The following is a 25,723-nucleotide window of genomic DNA, read 5'->3' as shown; positions in this document are numbered from 1 at the left end:
GAGACGACGAGGACGACGGTAAAGTGCAATAAGAGGGTCTCGGCATGGCTGCTCTGCGTGGCCGATCTAATGCCGAGGGGGTTGCTCGAGTCTTCCAGCAAATGTGCGACTTGATTGGAACTCACACACACACACGTGTGCACGTACGTACGTATAGAGAAAGAGACAGGGTTGAGCAAAAGAAAAAGTAGAATTGGCACTCGTGTACTCTTTGGGCGGTTATATATATATATATGTGTGTGTGTGTGTATACCAGCCTATATACGTGTACACGTACAAGCAAGAGCAGCGCGTGATGGATGGACGGACGGGAGAAGGAGAGAAGAAAAGAATGAAAGAAAAAGGGAGAAAGTGAATAGGGGGCGGGGGCCAATCGGAGTGTGAGCGTATGGGCGCGCGGCCGGAGGGTGTCGTTGCCTGGCAACCCCGAGCCACACGCGCGCATCACACAAGAGGAGCAAAGAGAGAGAGAGAGAGAGCCTGACACCCGAGGGGAGAGTTTTCTCCCTTGAGCCGTGTGGAGCCTCTCTCGCTCTCCTATCGCCTATATTGTATATGGCATGTATGTACGGTGTATCATCGTTGCTGCTGACTTCTATAGGTGTATACATGTGTACTCTTCGACTCATCCCATACACCCGAGCGCACACTCTTGTCGTGCCCGGGAGCTATACCCACCAACTCTCTGCTATTTCCTCATGTTACGTACTTTTCATTTTATTCCATAGTTTTTGGCTAATCAACTGCTTAACAGCGAACATGAAAATAATAATAAATAAAAAAAAAAACACCATGTCCTCCCTATTGGCATAACTTTGTCAAACTTCCACCCTTGTTTGACGCTGTTTTTTTTTCATTTTTTATTCCAACATGAGATATTTTTTTCTAATTTATCAATAATTGTATCAACAGTATAGGTTTTTACTTTGTTGTTTTCATTCTGATAAAGAGATTTTGTACCCCCAATATTATCTTAATCTCTCTCAGTAAAGAATATACAAGATACTTCCCGCTTATAAAAATATTAATTAAATTATTTGAACTTTCATCATTACATGTATTTATCTGGTAAACATTTTAAACAAACGGATCACCAACAAGACGAGTAAATGATGATGGTGCTTTTCGAAATAGTTTCAGATATTTTACAATGAAAAAACGAATACCCTCATAAGTATTCCACGGGACCTATATGCTCGCGACACCGTACGTCCAATTTGATTTTCGAGGTGTATCGGTGTTATTTTTTAGGCTCACAGCTTGAGCCGCAGTGAACGATTAAGTGGCTTGGTTATCTTGAGCTAAGTAACGGCCAGAGTAAATATTTTGGTATCGGCCTGATGCTCTTCATCGTAAGTTTCATCAAAGCTTCGTTATTTATTTCCACGCATTTTTAATAGGAAGCAAATAAACAAAATCCTTTTGGATGAAAAATTCTCATTAATAATTGTTATGTTAAACTAATCGAGGTATTCTATAATTTAACGAATGTACTAGGAAAATTAACTTAGACGTGCGGTGAATTGAGTGTGAGGGCCTTTACTTTTTTTTATTGCCTCATGACAGAGATCGTATTCCAAAGTTTTTCATTTATTGAAAAGTAACCGACGCGTGAATTTTTGAAAAATAATAATAATTATTAATGACTGAATAACTACTGAACTATAAGTGTAACTATTTGAAAACGGAAAGTTCACAACGAAAAAAAGGAAAGAAAATATTGAAACGAAAAATAAAGTGGATGGTGCACTTGAACGAAATTTAACTACAGGGACACAATGAAAATCCGAAGTACAAAAATATCATCCCAAACCAAATCAGTCAAAAGTGTACCAAATACGTGACTGACGAGACTAATACATACATAATATATGTACATACAGTGTTTAAGTAAGTATATAGTCTATGAACAAATGAGACAAAAAAATACAAATCACGTCAATTAGCAGCCAATGTTTAAAAAAGATAAATTGGTACAGTTTACGTAAAAACGTCAGTCTATTACATCTGGCAGGGGGAAGGTACAATAAAAACCAAAGGTCTCCGCGAATGATGGGCGAGGAGGCATGAAAAAAAGGATCGATGTTCCGAATTTTCCCTGAAATTCACGCCAGGCCACGCAACAAGCATCAATAGCAATCAAAACGTGGTGGGGTGGGACGGGGCTTGACTCTTTCATGCGCGCAATTAATTTTTTTTTTTTTTTTTTTTTTTTTTTCGTACGCACATATTTCGCTCTGTATACCATTCCGATCGAACGCCCCTGTTTTGATGTGCACGATGAATTTAATAAAAAGCAAAGCAAAAAAAATCACCAGCAAATTACTCTCATGTATCATACGCGATGATTAATTTGTCCTCGCAGCACGTATGTACCATAATACCTACCCCACATACACGTTCACGTTGAGCACGTTCTTATATTATATAAAGTGCGGAATAGCACAGACAAACAAACGAACGCTGTCGCTGATACTGTTAATTAATATAGGCAAGAGAGCGTCTCTCGCTCGAGTATCATTGTCCGTCGGCTAGTGGTAGGAGTTTAATTACATTCGCGGGATAGCTATGTGCCTATACATATGTTTATAACCGGAGCGCATCGTGTGTGCGACGCGCAGCTGCCGCATCGGCGGACGAGCGCACAACTCGTGCGTATACACATGTAACGTAGGATGCAATTGTCCATGCGTGTGGATGCAGCGTATACGAAAGACTCAATTTGCAAAGTTGATGTGCGAGCCAATCGATTCGAGTATCGGCCGTTGGTGCACGATGTCACTCCAGGCTTGGATTGATAATCATTTTTTTTTTATTTTTATTTCTGAGATATAATAACCATTTGGGCAGTGAGCGTACACCTACATGCATATGCGCACATGTTACGATTTGAGAAATGAGAAATTAACTCCGACCTTATATACTGACTATTTCAGCCTCCCAGCCAAATTACACACCTACACTCGTGTTCGGAGTTTAAGACGTCACATTTCTTGATTCCAGATTTCTTCAATTTCGATTGTCTCCTAACTGTAAACTCGTAATCCAAAGCTTTACGTGATTCTAAAAAAATAACAAATATCGCATCTGCTTACATCCAAGTTTCATCATAACACGGATTTTGTTCTTTTTTTTTTAATCCTAAAACAAGTAGTAGATTTTTAGAGAGTTGGGTGCATGTTTTTTTAGCTCATTCGAAAGTAGAAAGAGCTCCCGTGGAGCAGCCCTACTTCAAAACAATGCCTGACTTTTTAACTCTCGACTCGCTCGTCGCAATTAATGGTACACCAGAACCGCATCGCAACAGTAACCCAAAACGGAATGATTTTTTTTTCTCCAGCAAAGTGGAAAAAAAAAAAAAAAAAACGAGCGCGAGCATTTTTTTTCATCTCGCGTAACTAATTAATACTCGGCCGAATCACCCAATCACGGCGAACAAAAGAGCGCCCCGAATCGGACACACATACGCGTATATATACTCATATACCTGTCCAACTGGCGGGGGAGCGTGTCGTTTCATTATTATTCACGTGGCGCTTATGACACGCACGACCGCTCGTTCGCAAACATCGCTGCACTATACAGCCCGTACATTATCATTATGCAGGCACCCTATACACACGTATACGATACACACATCATTCTGCGAACACACGGCCCGTGGCGCTCGAGACAATTATATGCGCGGCCGCGCTTTGGCTGCAAAAAAAAAGCGCCGAAAGGAGAAAAGAGAGGAAAGAGCAAACCACTGCTCGCTCGGTGCCACTGCGCGTACGTATTTGTGTTTGTACGCATACCCATATACATTCACGCACATAAATGTATAGATTTATAGGTGATGTATATAGGCATATACCTGCGATGGCAAACATATTCGGTGCCGCGGCGCGAGTCGAATCGCTAATTGCGTTGCGCGACATTATTTCCCCGTACAGTTGTGCATCGATCGCCCGAGGCTTCGCACCATTTTGCTTTGCTTATTAGGCACTCACGGGCGTACTCTCCCTCTCTCTGATGGCCGTGGGCCATCGGGGTGTAAAATTTACGCGCCCATGTATAAACATTGGCGAACCACCGACGGCTCCTTTCTACCGTACCTATATACTTATAATAACATGGCAGGGCACATTTCGACTCCCATTACTTTCAGCTAAAACATCTAATGCTTGACATAAATGATCATCGGTTCGCAATCGGCTACCGTTAAATTGACACTACGAGCACGAAAGTTTCCTTTCGAAAGACTCCACCACACGATTTTTACAAATCCAACCGTAGCAACATCGACCTTGACTTGGACAATTGCTCGTGGTAGTTCTAGAGACGCGTGTCGGCCGATGAAATGTATACCCTCGAGAAAAATCAGAGTTTGCTGATAATGGTGAGGGGGGGGGGGGCAGGCTTGGGGTAAAATTGATTCAGGGGCTCGCGAGAAGAAAGAGAGGAGCGTGGCCGTCGAGTGGTCTGGCCGAGAGAAATCGAGTGGCAATTAATCAAGAGAAATATTGCGCCCCTCTCCGGGTCTACTATAGTGTTCAGTCATCGGTGGTGTGGTGGCCGCGCCTCTACCCTATCGTATACTTTGACACAGCGGAACTTGTAGCTTCTATATCCACCTATACTGTCACAATCGTCCATAGCACCTAAATTAGTTTTTCGTCTCGGCTCGTTTGTATATACTGCAGGTACGCATCTTGCACGAGTCAAGTATATAGTCGCGCCAAAGTTTTGAAAATCAACGAAACTGGTAACATTATTTTTCGGGCGGAATAATCAGAGCTGCTGACAGACAAGTTGTCCGTAAAGCTGCTCCAAATAGTTTGAAGAGAGCAAACTTGAGATGAGTATGAGCGCGCAGAGCTCTCACTCGAAACTTTTGCCGACAAACTCCCGCAACTATACCTACCTCTTTCTCTCTCTCGTGCAGCACATACCGCTCCAGCGTGGGTAAACAAAAAACATGATGATCCGTAACCTGTGCATACCCCACGTATAGATAAATTGTACCGATGTGAACAATAAATTATAGTACCCGTAAGGCATACATGTATATGCCAATGCACCTACACCGTATATCCACAATTGATTATTTATTGTGCTAATGTGTTGAACCAAAAGTTGCGAGGGACAAGCGATGTTGGCTCGCATCCTCTTTCCGTCGCTTCTCCAAAGTCGCGTTCGTACGATCGACTCGGAGGGCGCTATACAGGGACGTTAATTAGCCAAACGCGGCCCCTCGGTCTTACACCTCTCTCTTCCTCCTGTATGTCTGCTCTGAGGAAACCATGGGCTGCACGTATACAAGAGTGCCCCGAAGGGTTTATACGTATATGTATATATAGCTGGCTCGGCAGTGTTATTGACATGATGGTGTCAGGGCGGCCATCTTGGCGAGTGTCGGCTCCAGTGTCTGCGGGGCCACGACCATATATACACATATATCTCGCCTGCGCGTGTGGCAGCGTCGCCATAGCCTCCGTGTGCGGTGACACTCGCTACTCCCAGGGGGATGAAAAAGAGAGAGAGAGAGAGAGTACGGGCGAGGCAACCAATTCTGCACGGGCGTATTATACCTTTATGTATGTATGTATACCGTGGAGGAGACCAGAGAGAGAGAGAGAGAGGCACCCTTTGAGCCAACCCCGGCTGGCTCCCAGGGGCTGCCTGTCGCCATGGCGACCCCACGACCCTCGTACCGTCTCTGTCGCTCGCTCGGGCGCGCTAACCCCCCCCCCCCCCGACCTACCACCACCTCCCCCTTTGATCCAAGCACGCGAAATCGCGTCGTTTGTATCATTATGGGTATATATATATATAGGCAACCTGTGTAGGTGTGCACGGCTCTCCTTAAAGTCCTGTGTATGCAGCGACTCTTCTTCCTCGCTCTCTGTACTTGTGTTCTCGACGCTTCAAAGAGGGACTCTGCAGATATCACCCGGATCATTCGAGTTTTATTTTTACGGCAAACGAGAATGAGATAATTAGTCGGGGGTTTTGGAGCGTCACGTGAATCGTGAGCGAGAATCTCGGTGACGATCCCAAACTCTCCCCGACGTACCTCATATTTGTCTTTTTCCGTTTGAAATTTTGTCCGAGAATATCATATTATGCCGTCATCGCGCAGAATCACCGATGTACCAATGACAATAGGATATAGTGTATACATAAATACTTGCACACACGATTGTAACCACACTTACGATTATATTTCCTGTAACCCTACACTACAGCACACTTGATATAGGCATAGGGACGCGCGGGATCAACGTGGGACTTGTAACAGTTGGTCAATTATAAATTTACTCTAATTAAGTGAACCACGTCAATATTGTACTTTGTGTTATCCGAGGTAATAATACTTTCTTACTTTGTACCCTATACCTATCATATTCATTGGTATAATCAAGTAAAATATGTGCCAGGATTTTTGAAGCTTCGACCTGGCGATGAAGATTGAAATTTCACTTTAATTACATCTATGTCCGTACTTCATTGTATCGAACATCAGAATACATTAAAACTGTACTGCTCAAACTAATACGTTTCTATGCAAATATATATGTACGATATAAGAACATGGAAACAAGTCTATAAATCATGAATACATGGAACGCGTATACACTGGCTGTGGGAATTGAGCAATTGTAGAAAAACTATTTGAAAAATCTCTATATGAAAAAAAAAACTGTCACCATTGAATAAGTATCAAATGTGTACTTTTTTATTATAACCAACAGTTATTTTGTACATATTTTGACCATTTTTCAACTGATAAATGTAGCAACTGGACGGATGTCCCTTAATTTTTGAAAATGTTTATCCTCCTGGCACTGTTTAAACATAATATTGTATACAGTACACAAATAACTCATCTGTTTGGTGGTAGAGCTACACCATGAACTGACGTTCAAACGGACGGACATAATGCGGCAAACTTTATCGGCGCATCCACGTTACTTTCCCAACAGCTACCTATGTACAATATATTATATGGACAACCTCCCACCGCCAGTTTTTACGCTCAAATATGCGTGTGCACACTAGATGTATATATATATATATATATATATATATATATATATATATATATATATATATATATATATATATATATGTATCTGCCTGTCCATCTCTCGCGAGCGCACAATGGATTCGGGCGCCTGGAAATTCGACGCCGCGCATCAGAGGCCCACCAGCGAATTTCTCGCTTTTCCCTCGGCAGTTTACATTACGTCCGAGCCCGACGCGAAATTTGGCACCTGGCGGTTCGGTTCAGCGTGTGTGCACTGGCTCGCACTCTCCGTACGCTCAAATGGTGCGTTACAGTGATGGGTATTCACGCTCGCCGGGGCGTTATTTACCTCCACCCCTTCAGCCCCTCAATGCTGGGATAATTAAGTTTGGGGCGTGATACGATGAGCTTTTTACGCGCCAGCTGTGGCGTGTGCTCGAGCTTCCACTGGATTCATCCGATGCTCGTTGAAATGACGCTACCTCACGTATTACATCATATAATCCTGGAAAGCTGATGATTGTTACGAATTCGCGTGAACGAATCAAAAATCACCACGTGGCGTACAAATATTTCGTACTCGAACTATGTTTCGTATAAAAAAATTAGGTACAGTTGTTTCAGTTTGGAAGTGATAATTATTGGGGATATACTAATATTTACAGCTACGCCGAAGCCTGCGTATTATGGCTGCCACGGAAAACTCCTTTCATGCGAGTGACGTGAAATTATGCATCTCAGGGTCGCTTGTGTACATATGTACGTACTTTCCACATCTGTTGATACGATACACGTTGCACTTTACCAGGGGGTATTATACGTACATATATTTGGTATACCTATAATAGACGTCAAGATTAGCGTACCGAGCCTTTGAGGTACTAAAGGTACTAGGTTTTGGAAGTAGAGAGTATGAAGGCGACACCGAGCAGGAGACATGTATGTACGGGGGGAATGGGATAACGGCGTAATGGGTTCGTTTGATTTTGGTCACTTTGCCTGCGAGTGGCTCTTGAATGATTTATAGAAAGGACGAAAAGCCCGAGAGTGCGTGCATCGGAGGAAAAGGGTGGTTATCAGTTCATCCGGTATAACTTATTTATACCAACTTGACGATAAAAAAAAAAAAAAAATGTATCCATAATGTTCAACTTACCTTGGTTTTTCAAGGATTCCTCGCACGCGGCGTCGTACAGTTTCGCTGCAACAAAAAATAAAAAAAGAGAACTGTCAATCATAGACCAACACAAAATTTTAATAATATATTTATGACATAGTACCTAATAATTACATTGTAGATTATTATTTTATTATTTAATAGCTGTTTGATTCACGGTTCAATTAATTTCATGATGTGTGGGTATTTCGTGAAGCAGAGCTAATTAATCGAAGCACATCTGATTGAAATATAATTGTCAAACCTACGGGATCGATGTAACAAAAAAAGAAGAAGAAAAAAAAAGCAGGAGAAAAATAAAATAATTAATGTGACGCGCAACCAGAAGAGACGAGGAAAAAGATCCACCTATAGCTTATACACGTAAAAAAAGTTTGTAAGCATCATCCGATACCGGCAAGGCGAATCAAAGAGGGGTGGGGTGGGAGAATAAAAAAAAAATATATATATATAATATCCCGGGCTGATGCAGTACCCTCTGTATCTCTCTGTACTTTTCCAACAGGCATGCAGACAAGTGAGGAGGGCGGGCAGGCTCAGCGTAAACGGCGATTTGAAAGGATCCGCGCCCGTTAATAGGACTTATACATGGGAGAGCCGGCATTATAGTACGAGCCGAGGGATTATTATGGGTCCTGTCATGCTACCGGCCTAATAACTGGTTTTAAAGACTGGCTGCTGCTCTCCTTCCGCGCTGTATAGTATAACAGCAGCAGCATAAGCAGCGTTGATACCGATAGGCTGCAAAACTCTACTGCTTAAGAATGTCCGCGCGTGTGCGTGTGTCGCTCATAAATGTGTACCTGCCAGCATATTCATTCTTACAGCATTTGGGTTTATACGCGTAGGTATGTATGCATAATACATACATATATACACAAACTAATCACCGTATAGCTTCTTCACTTCCTCTATGTATATAAGTATAGTTCTATACTACCAATACGGTGCTGTTTCTTCTTGATACATGTACCTAAGTTTGTACGATGTGTAGGTATTAGCCAAGAGCCTGCAGTGTAGTTGCAAGGCCCGGAGGAGCTGCAGTGCCTCTCCTCTGATCCGATCAAAGGGAATAGCCGCGTATATATACACCTACAGCCGTGACACGAGCGATTCGGTCACTTTGATCGTATATACCCGCGAGTACCTATCAGCGATACAAAGTTACTCATAAACATACGCGTGTATCCTCGATCCACATGTATATTACAGCTTCGTATTGGTGCTTCGTAAGTGCGCGTAGTATAAATGTAATTGTATCGTGTAATAAATGCTGCTCAAGTTAAATGGACACATGTCACGTAAGCGTGGACCCACTGTACCACCCATTGTTGTACCAAAGTTTATCACTTGCCGTAGATTCAAAGGGAGCCTGTATATTGTGCTCGTGTATAGCGAATTGTAGTAGCCGCTCGAGTTTTTAAAGAGCACACGTGCGTGCACCGGACGAGGACTGCGACGACCGGCACGACAGAATCAAGTATGCGGACAAGAGGCGGTGGGGGCGGCGAGCAGCTCAAAACGTCCTATGATGTATGATTATCAGCCGCTCGCGATCAGGAAAAAATATTTCCTCGAGTGGCCTTTTTGTGCTTTACTTACAAATATACATTCAACTAATGTAAATACCCACACTATATTGTACCTCTATGAACAGCCTTTCATTTGTGGGTAACCCAGTGGTCGTCTGCTGAGTACAATGTATATACTTTGTACGAAATTTTGTGTTGCGGCAAAAGTTGTTTGCTCATACAACCAAAGCGTTCTCGCGTTATATATAAATCAACTTGTCTCATTCAAGTGAAAGTATAATGAAAATGAGTATTATATAGAATTGGTTGGACCAAAACAAGTAGAGTAGGTAAATGAAAATTTAACAAAAAGATCACCGAGCGAGAAAATCAGTCGAAGAACCGTGAGAAATAAATTGTAATGTGCTTATTTGCCGTTGCTGGTACAATCCGATGTTAGTGTGTAAACCCCTTTCAAGAGTTGTTGACTACGCAACAGCACACGCACGTTCGTATCCCAAACTGAGCTGGGTATACAGCGATAACAATATATGTACACGCCATTATCTCTCGCGAGGCTGCCTATAATGAAACCATTTCGATCCTCCCCCAAGTAGGTGTACATTGTTCGTACGGCTTCATTTTGACCTCGCCAATTGCGATTTGCACGCACGTGCACTCCTATGGGCCATCCAGCCTGATGGTATAGGATATAATACCTACGTAACTTGCAACCCGACACGCGCTACTTCTAGCCAGGGAAGCTGAGAAGTTGGCGGAAATGTCGATACCTTGTCGTCATCGCTGCGATTTTTTGCGTATTTTCGTATCGCGATAATTTCGTGTCACGCGTGTACGCATGTATAAGATTTTTGAAAAAAAAAAAAAAAAAAAAAATCACAGGGGAAAAAGCGAGGGCAAGATTTCGTTAGCAGCGCCGATTAGATCTAACTCGCAAGCAAACGAGGGTGGGCAGAGCCCCTGATGGGGCAGGTAGCTCGAAATTAATTTTTTCTCGAGGGCCTCCGAGCTGCTGAAAATCCGGACCGTATCTCCACGGAGGAATCTCTGAAAAAGATGGATGAGATACGCCGATACGGTAAGTGCTCGCGGGGGGGATAAGGTACCCACTCGAGGTGTACCGCGAGAAGGGTGCTTTCTTTCCAACCTGCTATCCTTCTGATCGATCTACCGATTAGGCCAACGAAGGGAAATTCAAGGAAATTGACCCTGGCGCACGAAATTTGGTTGCATCTTTGAGGACAACACTTTTCGATGACGGACACGCGAGCACAGCGGAGCTACTGTATTCTCTATGCCCAAGATGAGTTTGATTAATTAAAATGATGGCACTGGATTCGACATCTGGCAGATATTGTTTGCCGGAGGCGAGCGAACAAATAAACGCCCTATCCGTACAAATGATATGTATATAGGTACACGAGAAGCTATTTTGACGGGATCATAATATACAATGGCTATAGGGCCAAACTGCACTGGGTATATAGCAACAACGAATGGCACGCATGATCCGCTATGGCAGAGCGAATAAGCGAAATGGAGACGACGGACGCTCGGGAAGGAGAGGTATTATACACGTCACGTGTACATATATAGAGGTGGAGGAGGACGTTGAAATTGTCACGGGGGGCTGGTTGCGGTGTGTATTCGCGTCGCATATAGGTAACACCATGGCACCCCCCCCCCAATGCGCTCTCCTCTCTGTAGAGGGTGGCTCCCCTGTCATTAAGCCAGGGGCGAGCCGGGATCGAGGGGAGGGACGCGAGGGTTGTATGGCATGGCGGGCGAATCCCCGCATAATTGCTTCGGCCCCTACTCTCTCTCTCTGGTCGGACCCTTTGAGTGGCCCAGCTGGGGGGACGGGGCGAGTGCATTCGCCATTTTTTAAGGAAAGCCACCCCACTCCCCGAGGGAAGACTCGCTCACTCGCCCGAGTGGCAATAATTGATTGAGATGATGGCGCAGTGGTATCAGCAGCTCTCTCTCTCTCTTTCCATCTGCGCTGAGCGATAAAAGGAGATGTAGAAGAAGAGGGTGATCCGGCTCGCTGATACGCATAAATAATCCGCTGCCGACCGACCCCCATGGACTCGATCTATATTTCTCGACTCGCACTGAATCGACTATTTTTTTTTCGCTCTGTGCATATTTAACAAACGACTAGTGGGTATGATTACAGTTTTTCTCATGTTTGCAACTGGTCAAACGTCACTTTTTTTTTTTCACGCGCACTGACACATAATTTCAATTTAAAAAAAAAAAACTTTCAGCCATTGTAGGACTGTAGTTGACAAAGTTTGTAGTTGAATCTTGTAAAGTATCGTTTCTTTCAAAAGATGTGGAGCATTTAAATAATTAATTATTCAACGTGTTTTATTTGCGGTATTATTTAAAATTATTTCGACCTTTGATAGTGGGGCTATGTAAAGTTGGTAACAAATATTTACGAAGAGAGTAGCATAAGGACAATATAATTAAAGAAAGAAAAAAAATTTCAAAAAAGGTCATGTAAGCTCTCACTGCGGAATAACTGTGCTAACTTTCACTTTTCAAAGGGATGCCACTCTTTTTTTCAGTTAACTGCTTGCATTAATTTTTTTAAAGGAATTTTTAATCGACTCTGTATTAATAATACTCTGCTTAATGTTCATCGTGACAGTAAAATTTGCAACATTTTAAAGTACTTTTTTTTCTTTTCCGAACAATGGGGATATTTCCCGTTTGAGATTTTCTTATGAACGATGTATATTTTACATATTCATAACTAGACCAAATTTCATAATGTTTTTTTACGATGTCGATGTTCAATACAAATGTAAATTATTTAGGACGTGAAACATTTTTTTCGTACATATCTTACAGTTTGTGTTAATTATAACTTTATCAAATAATTCTTTTTTCTTCAGTGAAAATCACAAAAAAAAATTTTGTTATAAAATGCATAACTTTTTTGTCTTATACTTTATTTTGAAATGTTGAATAAGAATTTATTGAGATCTAAAAATTGTATATTCAACCCCTTGTTCAAGAATGTCTGATTTCTGTGATAAGGAATGGAAAACTATTGCATAAAGATTCACGACTTGTACGAAATGTACGAGTGAAACGCTACAGTAAAGAAAAATACAGTTTTGTTTCTCCAAATTTTTGTACTCAAATTTAAGTTCATAAACTGGAAGTTCTCTTCTACATTTCAGCCTAATGGGAATGCAATAATAAGAAGCCGATTTTTTACACAAACGCACGTGATACATCTCGAACCAACCTCGATACAAAAGTTTTAATTGCAAGGAGTGAAACGTTTTGCTCTTATAAAAAAAAAAAAAAATAATGAGACACTCCAATACATATTATTCGTCCCCAAAGAGCAGATTGAATGTTCGATGGCATTAACTTTTGTTAAAACAATGCATACCGCAATTTAGCTGCAATACTCAGAAAGCCAAGAACCGATGAACGTAACAGTCGACGAAAAAGCCTGGTGCCCAGAGCTCGATAGCACGGCGTGCGCATGTATATATAAAAAGAAAGACAAAGAGCTAATCGTACTTGGGTGTAGCGGCGAAGGAGCGATTTGCCGCGGCACGTGCATTACGAGCGCGGGCGCGTGTGGTGGTTTGTGGCGCGATTGAAAAGCGCGGAGCCGGCTGTCGAGATATGGATCTGGCCAATCGTGGACGCCGGTACCTCGAGTGTACTCCGCCGCGGTACAACATTTATATCGTAACGACCACTTCACGTGCCCACCCGGGCCTCCTGCGCGCCGCGCTATGGTGTACCACCGGACCCTCGAGAGCCGCGCCACCGGAGCCGGAAATCAGTCAGGTTCCGTGTGTGTATGCTTATTAATTGACTGACGTTTCCGTCATGTTATTGCCACGGAGTGGGCGTAGTGACAGACAAGAGGGAAACGGGGAGAGAGAAACCGCCACTCGACGATGACGAGGGCGAGGCCCCGTGGCAATCGGTCCCGAGATGCTCCAGCCGCGCTTCGATCTCGCCCCCGCGTTTTGCCTTTTGTTTTTTCTTCCTGCCTTTTTTTTTTCAATTTTAATCCTTTGTCCGCGCCGCAGAAATATGATCGGAGATTGATGTGTCTCGAAAACACTCCAAGCGCTCCGTGGACTCCAAAGATGGGGCCATTTGCCATGGAAAAAAATTAAAAAACACTCGAGCCAATTGTAAAAAAGTCAACATGGAAAACGTATGGGGTATTGGATTACCGCGATTAAATCTTTTCCTGTCCTTGTTTAAAAAAACCCCCTCGAGAAATTCAACTGAGCTGCCTGCAAGCCCGAGAGTTTGCGAATAGAGGAGAGAAAAAGTACATGAGGACAGAAATCCAATGCAATGGGCAAACAACGATAGGCTGCGACGAAAAGGTTTTTTCATCCTCATTTGCAGCCCCGAAGTACCTCTTTTAATATCATCCGAGAAAGAGCTGTAGCATGATGCACGTAGACTGGGGCTCTCCTTTTCGACTCGTAAGGCTTCGTTTTAGCCGAGTAGGCAGTGCTGCTTGTGAACAAGAGCAAAAAAATTATCAGCATTCAGACGATAAGCAAAATAGACCGAGTCACGGGGGAAGACACCAGCGAAAATGAAATAAAAAAAAAAAAAAAAAAAAGACTTGTAGGATCTTTTCAAATATTTCTGTAAGCATGGTACGTGTAGGTGTACATGGTGAAGAGCACTTTGATTCAAAACAAACGGGACGTATACGTAAGGTATACTCACAAGTAAAATAATTGAGAATAAAAAAAAAAAAAAAAACCTTTTACATATCTATACTACGAGGATATCACGGTCTGATGAATTTTCATTAGTTGAGAGAGCTGCAGCCCCCTACAATTTGTGCAATGTCGCAACAGCACTCGACAAATGGAAAAAAAGGAGGAGGAGGAGGAGGAAGAAAGGATAAAAGAAAAATCAGAGGAGTTTGAAAGAATCGAGCGATTTGAGCGTAAAAACACGCAACCCTCTACCTCCCTCGATTTGTGTATATACGTATACACAATATACAGTAATACTAAAAATCCGTGCATTAGAACATATCTGCGAGAACGCGAGGATTAAAAGCAGCAGTCAGTGAGGGGCTGCGTCTCAAGGGTTCCATTTACCGCGTTGCACCCCTTTCGCCACCGATCCTCCCTCGGCGCGCTCGGGAGAGTAATTATACTACTCGAAGCTGCTGATTAGGACGCGGCGGGGCGGTGCAAGGAGGACTTGAAAAACCGCCCGAGTATCTGCTGGGAGAACGAATAGAATGAACGGGATTGGGGACGGGGGTGCTTCGAGTGGGCGTAGGGCGAAGCGCGAGGGATCGCGGGAGAAGAGGAGGACTTCGAGATGCCCCGACTCGGTCTCTTTTCGAGTCCGGAGTACAGAAAGAGGAGAGCCTGTGTGTGCGTGCGTATGTGTATATATATATATATATATATATATATATATATATATATATATATATATATATATATATACGTGGCCTCCCGCTCGAGGGCCGAAACGTTACAATTGAAAGCACGACTGCTCGCTGCTGCACACGTAGATTGAATTCTCCGTTTTCTCTGTTTTTTATCTGCGCCAGCGGCGCGCAACTCCACCTTCTCCGCCTCCTTTTCTCTTATTCTCAGCTGGTTCTTTTTCTTTTTTTTTTTTTTTTTCTTTTCTCTGGCGCGCTTACCTACCCCCTTTTCTTCTTCTTTTTTTCCATCTTTATGCTGCCGAACTACTTACTTAAGACTCTCACCGTCTTAAACTGTCCTAAGCGGCTGTTTGTGCTCCATTTGTCCTGATTTTTTTTCCCCTTTTCTTTTTCTTTCCTTTCCTTTTTTTTTTTTTTTTCCAAGAAAGAAGAAAAATGGGTATGGTAATATCACGGTAAAAAAAGTGACAAAAGTTATGTACAATGGCTCGAGTTGATCCATTGTTCTTATTACCCCGAAATTTTTGCGACAATCGTGGGTATACGATTAAACTGCGCCAAAATTTTCCAGATCAGCGATGAATTTGGGATATTTTATACCCAAAAGCGACATTTGAGAAAAAAAAAAAAAAACATATGACAGTAACGATGGGTATTCATTTTGAATACGCCAAGAAGGAAAAAAAAAGAAGATCAACCTACGATGGAGCTCGAAATATCGAGGGTGGCAGCCATTGGCGACATATGAAGCCAACAACCCATAGTCAAGCCGTGCCGTGGGGTAAGTATAGCGTGTAGAACAAAAAGAAGAGACACGCAGGAGGCAAAATGCGTCCCTGCAGCCCCATTCGACTCGTAATTAAATGGCAGTACCTATCTAGTGTACCATCTCGGTCTGAAGAATTTCATTAAGCCGTGCTGCGTTGGCATACGCATACTCCACTCACGTTCTGCTCGGCTGCGATGCTGTAGGCGATGATGTATCGGGGGGGGGGGGGGGAGGGTGGAGGAAGAAGGCAGGGCGACAACGACGCCGACAACAACAGGAGCGGTACAAAGGCGAGCGAAGACAGGGGGGAAGGGGAAGCGGCGCGATGGCGCTGGGCGAGCGTGCACGAGGCCCCCGATTGGCTGGCTCGGGCTGCTTGCACCCTTCGGCCGGATCGAGTCTCATTGTCATTTTAATTTCGAGTTCCCGAAGGCAGCATCTCCACTTCTCCGGTGTACAAGTATACCCTCGGTATATAGGTAGGTGTATTTATACTGCTTGCAACCATCTCTCCCCTACCCGGGCGTTGCGCGCGGTATTCGCGAGATTAAGTAGCTACTGTCGCTGCAGTTTGAAAACTCACTGCCGGCGGCACTCTCGCGAAGAGAGAGAGAGGGAGAAAAAAAAATAAACAACAAACCCGAGCTTGTCTCCTCATCCTTGCCGAGATCCTACGTCGACTCGTGTACTGCATAATACACACGCCCGCCGCTGGCTACCCCATTATATACTGCATTTCCCTCGTTCTCCCTCTTTTCCTACCTAAATTCTTTTATTCCGGAATTTTTAATCTTTGCTCCCAGACAACGCCACAGTGCAACGTATGTACCTTGCACTGATTCAGAGAGCCGAGCAGGCGCGCCGAAAAAAACAAGTAGTAACACACGCGTGAGGCGCGACAGAGCTTTTTTTTTTTTCTATTTTTGCTCGGAACGTTTTTTAATCATCATTCGTCGGAGCCATGAAAGCAATTTTATACCCTTGATTGAACCTCATACATTGCGAAACAAATCCAATTTTATTATTATTATTAAAAATTGTCTGTGGAGTGAAAGCAAAATATTTTGCAGTTCATCAAAAGTGCGGCTCGTTCGCGCGCACCGAGGCAACCATAGCGCGCAGCATACAGGCACTGTATTTGTTATAAAATACACAGGCTTCGTGCAGGCAAATAAAGAGAGAGAGAGAGAGGCGCCGCTCGCTGCGTGTGACAGCCATTTTAGTTGGTCTGTCCGCCCCTCGAGGCCACTCTGGTTTTCATCCCCTGTATAGTATATATAGCTCCTGCTGATGGAATATTGGCCTTTCGAGCCTCCCCTTCTCACTATGCGTATACACCCAGCTATTCGCTCGTGTTTCAAATCGAATGAAAGCTCGCACATGTGCGCGCCCCCTCTGCGAGTGCTGGATGGATGGATGGCATTTAATTTTCCAAGACTCAAGAGTCCTTTTTCTCCTCCCTTGAGCCAGCCGAGGCAACGGATTTACAGTTTTTGTTTTTTCTTTTTTTTTCTCTCTTTCTCTCTCTCCCCCGTGCTATATTTGTAATTTCCGATGTTTCGTAAACGATTCTCCGACTCCGCGGCGAGCACCCCCCGAGCAGGTCTTTTCTCTCGAACAAAACAAAAAAAAAAAAAAAAGAAAAAAAAAGAAAAAAAAAAAAAAAGAAAAGTGGGAGGAGGGAGACAAGAAAAGGTAGGAGGTGGTGTACGGTACCGCTCGCGGGAAGAAAGAGCGAAAAATAAGAGGAGAAAAGCCGAGGTAAGCGGAAAGAAAGGACGGCTAGGAGTTATACCGCTGCTGGCAGTGAGGCGAGGCTCATTTTGCCGGCGCTCGGGGGGTCGAGAGGAGGATAGAGTAGCGTCACCAGCGTCGAGGCTGGGATGGGGGAGGAGGAGGAGGAGGAGGGTGGCGCACGGCGCGCTACGTAAAACGCCTGGCTGGCGACATTATTAGACGCCCCCGAAAGATGGGACGCCAGGGAGAAGCAAAGGGGGTTGTGCCGGGGTGGAGATGAGGCTGACTCTGGCCTCGGGAACGTAGTCGAGCAGCACCGGAGTAATGAGAAGAGAAGGTACGAGGCGCGCGGGGAGATGAATTTTCTATGCAGGCTCTTTCTTTCTTTTCTCTACGGGAGAATATCCACCCTCTGATCCTCTCTCTTTCTCACGACTCAACTTTGCAGCAATGCTCTCTTTTTTTTTTTTCTTTCCTTTTTTTTCGCTCTCTTCTCTCTCTGCATACAAGTATACCCCTTGCACAGCCATATACAGCTAGCTCTCGGGGGAGCGGAGCTTGCGAGCTTTTTCGCAGCGCCAGCACGAGCTGTCTCCCTCGTCGCTTCTTCTCTCCTTAAACTCGCTCTCATTTTTGCCTTTTTCCGCTGCTCCTTCTCCTCTTCCTGCTCATCCAGCCGCGCCATACACCCGCGGTACAATTGCTGCTGCTGTTCTGTGCAGTGCGAGCAGAACTTTACCGAGGAGAGCTCGTTGGACCCGAGTCTGTAATGCTTACTTCCTTTATCCATAGCTGCTCGCTAGTTTTCCCGGGTTATACTCTTTTTTTGGCTCTTCTTTCGTTCGACCTGCAGTTACAAGAGAAGTGGTAACAGAAGAACGGCGGGTTGCAACCAGAACAACACTGTCGCTGATGACGACGTATCTCTGAATCTTTTCTGGACATTTTCTTTTTATTAACCATTAACATTGGAGTGCACTAGTTATCTGGCGATGAAATTAAAGAAAAAGAAAAAAGTAGATTCGAACGAATCAGCACCGCACTCCTTTATCGAGCAAAAGTTTCCAAGCACGCTCGAGTGGCTCTGTTATCGTTCATTTCGGTTTCCACGAGTCGTTGTCGAAACAAAAGAGTCTCCATGCAGTGCGGAGACAGCAGTGTACCTATATTATTCACATGGTATGTACCTAATAGGTACCATCGACGGCGCTTTTGGATTGTCGCTTTTTTCCTTTCCCTCCACACGATATGTTATACGTTGTACGAGAAATAAAAAATTAACAGCAGATATTTGATGGTAGAGTCGAACGGAACTCACTGGGCCATCGATTCATTTGATTATTGATTCCACGGGCACCTCTGCTACCTCTCTAATAGCTGTTTTTCTTTGTTCTTGCAATCTAATTCCTATCGTTCGCACAACTGTCGAAATCGAGTCAAGAAAGGATATACAGCTGACGATGTCTACAAAACATTTCTTTGGAAAAAAGGCGCCATCTCAGTGTTTTTTTTATTTAACAATTGAAAAATGATAGTGTTAAACAATGAACTGGATGACTCTTTTTTTTTTCATGACAAAAAACAAATGGAGCACGTAAATGTATGGACATCAGGCAATAAAATGTTAATATTAAAACATTCGTGTGAAAATGATTTTACAGGAAATGATTCGGAAACGGAAAGCGCGAGCACCTGTTTGAACACGAAAAGCGCGAAGACAAATAAACTAAATAAACGCAGAGGCGGTGAATCCGTTGAATTTGCTTGTTTAAAAGAGGGTCGGGAAATATTATTCCAGTCCGATAGCACAAAGTGCGAGGATCAATTAATATTTCTCAACTTGTAAAACTCTGCACTCATGAAAATGGATTACTCCAACGTTCACCTGCATATCATTGGTTTGAGCACAGTTTAAATTGTAAAGTACAAATGGTAAAAAAAAAAATCACGCGAGGAGCGTGCCATATCGCATCATCGGCCAAACGGTACATGCAATTTCGGAATGAACAATAAGTACAACGTTTGACTCTGCAGAATGAAGATCTTATCTCGGGTTGTTCAAGCCTCGAACAAAGACAATCGTTGAGATGCAATATTATTCGCGACACGTGCTGCAAATCTAATCTCGTCTTACGATCTGCACGATACGACTTTTCCGCATCAGCTGGGGGACGAGATTTTTTTTGTTTGTTTTGTTTTGTTTTGTTTTTAACCACAAAAACTATTAATTATTATGAATGCGTTTTCGTCACACTACACGCGTAAAACTTGTATTAAACGTGAATATATTATCGATGAGTAAAAAGCGTACATATACCTTAACAATGTATGGGTTATTCGCATTAGGATCGAGCACATACAACACACATGTTGTATAAAAGCACGTTAAAAATGTCCGGTAATAAAGTCGGCCTAGCTCACGCAACATTTGGCTCGGGCTTGCGAGCAAAAGGTACAGGGCAAGGGGAGAGGTGGGACGCAGGGTTGGTGATGGTGGCGACGGTGAGGGATGTATGTATATATACCTATAGGTGTGCCAATATAACGTCGAGGGCTTGTTCACAGCGAGGGTGGTGGGTAGCCATGGTAACGCCGGCACCCGCTAGTGTCGGCTCCAACGCCAGCCGAATCCCTCCTCCTCCTCCTTTGTCGTTCTCGTCTCTCTCTCTGCCTCGCTGTTGTTCCGCTCGCTACCTCCTCCTGCCCCGAGGCTCGAAACCACCTAAAGCCATCCCGAAGCTACGAGTGCCTGCGCGTTTACACACGAACAGAGAGAGAGGACGACTCGAGGCGATCAATATAGTGGACAGACGCGCAACGACACCCCCTCACGTGTCCTTTGGCCGCTGGTGTCTGTGCGAACTCTCGGCGAGAGCCAACTCAATTTCCTCCCCTCTGGGACTTTTTTCTCTTTTTCTGTTGTACACACACACACCGCGCGCAACTTGTTGGCGAGATGGAAAATTCACGGCAAACATCAGCGAAATTAAATTATAACCTTCGCATATATAATATGTGACTGGACGGATGAGCTAACGTTGAACTTCATCAAATTAATTTTGCGCCACGCGAACGTCAATTATAACCACATTATCGGCTACTCGCTTCACCTACACAATATATTATACCTACAAGAATAAATATTTCCTGGTTGACAGTTTCATGCGCGCTCGTGCTTTCCTTCGGCACAGATGATGCGTGTTTCTCACCCCCTCGCGTCCTTGTACCACTCGAGATTGGCAGCGCAAACGCATTGGGAGCACACCCGACAATGTCGCTCCAAATATGGAATAATCCCCCCCCCCCCCGCAACGGCAGCGATGGATTTATTTCCGTGTGCGCGTATGGATGCGGGCATTGAAAGCTCTACTGTATTGGGCCGACCTCAGGTGCACAAAGAGACCGCGGGCTGTATTGCTAAAAACTCTGTTACGATGGGCGCGAGTTTAATCCTTCGCTCCGAGCAATTTGATTTAGTTTGCCCAGTACATACCATGTACATAACCAACACAACGGATACATATGGGTATAGGTGGGCGCGTATACTGCACCTATATATTTGTACAAGATGGGGTGAGGAGGCGGCTATATAGCTGTGCCACACAAGTGCTCGCTTTCATTGTACACGGGCGCTTCGCTTTATTTCGCTCTCGCGTAGGTGCTTGCGAGCCGACACAAAACCCGTCGAAAAGCTCCGCGGGATCGCGAGCTCGCTTTATTTTTTTCCATTTTTTTTTTTTCCACTGACCATTGCCTGTCGCTCTTTTTTTTTAGCGGCTTTTAGAAAATTTTTTTATTCGTTTTCGTACGTCGACGCGTTTTACGCGAGATGAAGCCGTTAACGGGGAAACGCTCGCGTTGATTATAACCGAGAGTCGTTTCGTTTCGACTCCACATTCTCGTGTCCCTCTTTCTTTTTCCCCGTATGTGATATCGAAAATATTGATTGTTCAACAGGCAATCGAAGCACGCGGACGTGGAGGGAAACGTTCATGGTTTTAGGATCACGTGCCGAATGAGTCACGGCAACAATGAGAAGAGGGGAAAAATCAAAAAGTCATATCTCGATCTAAATTCAAAAAAAGACGTCTCTTGGGTTGAAAGCAGTCGAGCTGTTTGGTGGTGTCAGCCTCTGTATGGCTGGTCTAGCCGCGGGAGATGAGAAAATTCATACCTCGGGAGGGAGGCGCGGACGGTGGCGATGGTTGGCCTTTTGAATTGCGAATTGTGTGTGTAGATCGGCCCGACGAGGACGGGTGGCGGCGAACGGGCAAGCGCCTTGCACGTATACACGACCGCGGCGGCTCGCTTCTTTTCCTCATCTCCGGTTTCAAGCGTCTAGCCGCTTTCAGCGCGCTAATAGGCCCCGCTCTCTGCCTCCCCGACTCTTCAGGGACCACCTACACCTACACCGCCGCCGCGCTGTGATCATCAACCCACGCGATACGTGCACATGTGCAAACTACCTCGTCCCTTTTTTTTTCTTTTCTTTCTTTTTTTTTTTTTTTTTTTTTTTGCTCAAGTTTTATCTTTTGGGCAGGAAGGGACCATTTTTATGGCAAATGTCACTCAAAGTCGCACGAGCTAATGACAGAGACGGACCTTGGGAACAGTGTCGCCAATCCGATTGCAACTCTCGGTCTGTATTGTACACGAGCCGCGGTAGAACACAAAAGAGGTGCATCTGCGATCGGAAGCAAAGTAATTCGATCGGGGCCAAACAATGGGGCCCAATCGGAGCATTCGATGCGTGCAATGTATTGTTATCGATCACTCGTATCCACTCGAAAAATGTGTCTCCAAGTTCCAAGTTGTACCGTATCTCTAAACTAATGTTGAGAATATCATAGTAATATACTTTAGCTACACGTTACGAGCTTGCGAATATTATCGAATCCCCATCAGCAAGGCCATTTGTGCAAATGTACGAGAGCCAATTCGAATTTGGATTCCCTTTCAATTGTGTGCCGCCTTGCAAATCGACGCTCGACCGAGACACTGCAACAACTTCCGCTATGCTGTTTTTTTTTTTTTTTTTTCCCAGCCATTCATCACCACCAGACTTGAGTATTAACCACTGCGTTTCTCCTTTGATCAGATTGTTTCTGCAAGTACAAGAACGATTGAATTTCAGAGTACGCCGATCGGAAGTCTCGACCGGGTGTTTTTCTTTTTTTTAACTTTTTTTTATTGTTTCAGCGTCATTGACGTAAAAAATCGTCCATCGCGACGTACCTACAAATTTTGTTTCCCCACCCAATTTTGTCAACTGGCTCGTATGGAGCACCTCTTGACCCGCGCCACCGTCATCCCGGAAAATAAACTATTATTATCATCATCATCTGAAGGGTTCATCAGCCGGCCATTAGCTCTTTGCGCGTGTACACGCGGCGTTGCAAGAGAAGCTTCAAAATTTCATCGCACGAGAGGAGAGCTCCGGGAAACAAAGGAGGAGCCAATAGCCCATAGCTGCTGCGCGTGCAAGCGCTCCAAAGAAAAGTTCCTCCGGTCTCTCTAAGCGTCGAGTTCCGACCCTCAAAAGACACGCTGATGCTTCTTCTACCCTTACAGAAAAAAAAAAAAACGCCAGCTACGTCGTCGTCATCTCGGACGTAAAGAGGTACATATATATACATGTACAGAGATGAGGCATGCAAAGGGGAAGAGAGCGAAAGAAGCCGACTTCTCTTCCCCATATATCTCCGGCACTCGACGTCTCTTTCGGCAGCGCTTTCCTCTCCTAATACCGAGAAGAGCCCCAGCGCAACTAGCCTCGTTACGGTCCTCCACTCGCAGAGCGGCTACATATAGGCAAGAGGCTCGAGCGCCAAAAAGGAAGTTTCTAGCTCTCGAGTTTGTCTGCCGTTACTGCATCGCCATCAGCTAGGACGATGCAACCAGCGGAGCTCGGTATGAATTTTAGGCTCCGGAGGGGTCGACTTCTTTGCTCAGCCGGTACACACGAGCGCGCTGTGTACCTACGCTGCCCTGCACAGCCCCGAGTGGCCTCCACCTCCGGCTAACGAGGCGAGCTAGCGCATAGCGCATATCGAGCATCACTAACGAGCTGCGTCCGTTTGTTACCTCCTCGTTTCCCTCCCCTGCGCTTGAACGCTACGCGTATCTACTCTCCTGCAGCAGTAGCGGGCAGAAAAAATAAAAAGATAACAGAGCGAGAAAGCTGGAGGAGAGATTACTGTACCTCGCGACACACCCCTAAGGCCGTATAGCTATAGAATCAGATAGGCGACGCCGGGGTTGCGGGAGTCGCTCTAATGGCGAACGCCCGGCTCTATTGCGTGTTAAGGTGTACCTAGAACCAGGTCGGACGTATCCTTTTGCCGTACATATATATACAACACGCACACGCAGGCGCGGGCTCGTCACAGGATAGCGGAAGGAAACTTGCGGAGTGCGAGTGCCGGAAATATTTCATGAACCAGGAGGCACTGGCCAAAGTGCCCATCCTCACCCCGAGTTTATGGGTTATTCCAAGTTTTAGCGCGATTTGGGGGTAGTTTTTTTGTACTCTATATATACATAGCTGGAGATGGCTGTTGTACGCGCCGTGATGGACAAAAGAGCAAGACTCGAAGATAAAACAACTATTAATTACATACTTAGCATCTATACATAATATTACTTAAAGTGCAATGGGGGGAGGGGTGAGGTGGTCAGTAATATTGAAAGCATTTTGACACCTTGCGATGCTCCTAAACAAAATAGATAAGTTTTTCATGAAATTCCATAATACAACTGGAATCATATTTTGATTCAAGCTAAGGTCAATGGCAATTTCTAAAAAGTTGTAGGTATCAGTATTGTAAATTCAAGAAGAATATGGGACTATACGTATAGTTCTAGTTTAAAAAGAAAAAGCTCTATGGATGATTAAGTTCTTACACAAAAGTTTGGTGTGAAAACGGGTGACTTTACTATTTCGCAATTTCCACTTTGTTTTTATTTTAAGAGTTATTGAATGATCCCTGGTAAAATAATATTTAGTATTTTTTACCGTGTGCACGCCACTACAGAGTAAACTAGTTGCCAGCCATTCGCGTCCCCACTTTCGGTGAGCGCAGAGTACAGAATATAAAAAAAAAAAAAAAAAAAAAAAAAGGGGGGAGAGAGAAGAGACCCCCTGTGAACTAGTCCGCAACACCAACTGCTGCTGTTGACACAGTGCTCCGTCACTGCAATTTCAAACATGGCCACTATGTATAATAATGGCGTCTGAGCGTCCTTCCTCCTATCCATCGCTATACATTGAAAATAACATTTGCTTCTCGTGCAATGTTGAATATAATTATTGTTCTAGAATTAGAGGAAGAAAAACATCCGCAAAGATAATTAAAAATCTCATGTATATTTCCATTTGCGCTTGGGAAACAGGTTTCTTCTGTTTCTCGTTCAAAACGAGAGAGAAGGAGACGATCGTGTATAGTTTTACATTTTCTGTCGATGTTTCGCTCGTTTACTTTATTTTTTACGAAAGAAATAAACATGAAAAAAAAAAGCACTCCAATTTTCCGTTTATTAACGCACTCGTACCCAGACCAAAGAGAAAAAGCAGGAGGTACAAGACACATCGGGTATTTGTACGTGTATGCAGCGCATCCAACAAAGGAACGAGGGGAAGGGGGGTTTTTCTCAGAAAATCACAACCCGGAAGGAAAGAAAAAAAAAAAAAAAAAAGAAGCGCAACATTTCGCGTTTTCCTCTCTCTCTCTCTCGTTCGGTGCACGGCACTGGGTATATATACAGGGAGGATAAGAGCGCGGGCGCTCGTGCTATCTCGAAGAGGAAAAAAAAACAAAACAAAAAAAAAATAGAAAAATAGAAAGAGGGGGAAAGGTGAACTACAACGGGCTCATCGAGGGGTAAAAAAACGGGGCTTTGTCCGGGGGAGCACCGAACTAACGAGAAGGCTGTAGCAGGCAGGCAGGCCGCGAATCGGGGTGCATCTCTCTCGCGGCATCGCATTTCACTAGCTCCCCGTGCATTTAATTTTCGTCGGTGGCCGGGAAGGAGAGAAAAACCACAAAAGTTCCACCAGGGCGAATAACCGAGG

General features: G+C 44.3%; 1 protein-coding gene across 3 annotated transcripts in view; it reads right to left on the bottom strand.

Moving 5' to 3' along the window:
• The window catches only part of LOC106636271 (Fanconi anemia group J protein homolog), a 62,923-nt gene that overhangs the window by 5,172 nt on the left and 32,028 nt on the right, over positions 1–25,723 (bottom strand). For all 3 annotated transcript variants that reach the window (XM_014348626.2, XM_014348627.2, XM_014348628.2), the window contains exon 4: positions 8,169–8,213. In XM_014348626.2, the coding sequence (XP_014204112.2) occupies positions 8,169–8,213 (45 nt within the window). The remainder of the gene's footprint in view (positions 1–8,168; positions 8,214–25,723) is intronic.

Source organism: Copidosoma floridanum, unplaced genomic scaffold (assembly GCF_036245765.1).
Source record: "Copidosoma floridanum isolate Cflo_tuat_1 unplaced genomic scaffold, Cflo_Japanese_pri ptg000007l, whole genome shotgun sequence".
NCBI lineage: Eukaryota > Metazoa > Arthropoda > Insecta > Hymenoptera > Encyrtidae > Copidosoma > Copidosoma floridanum.
Note: the sequence above shows the minus strand (reverse complement) of the source record. Positions and strands in the feature narration are given on the sequence as shown.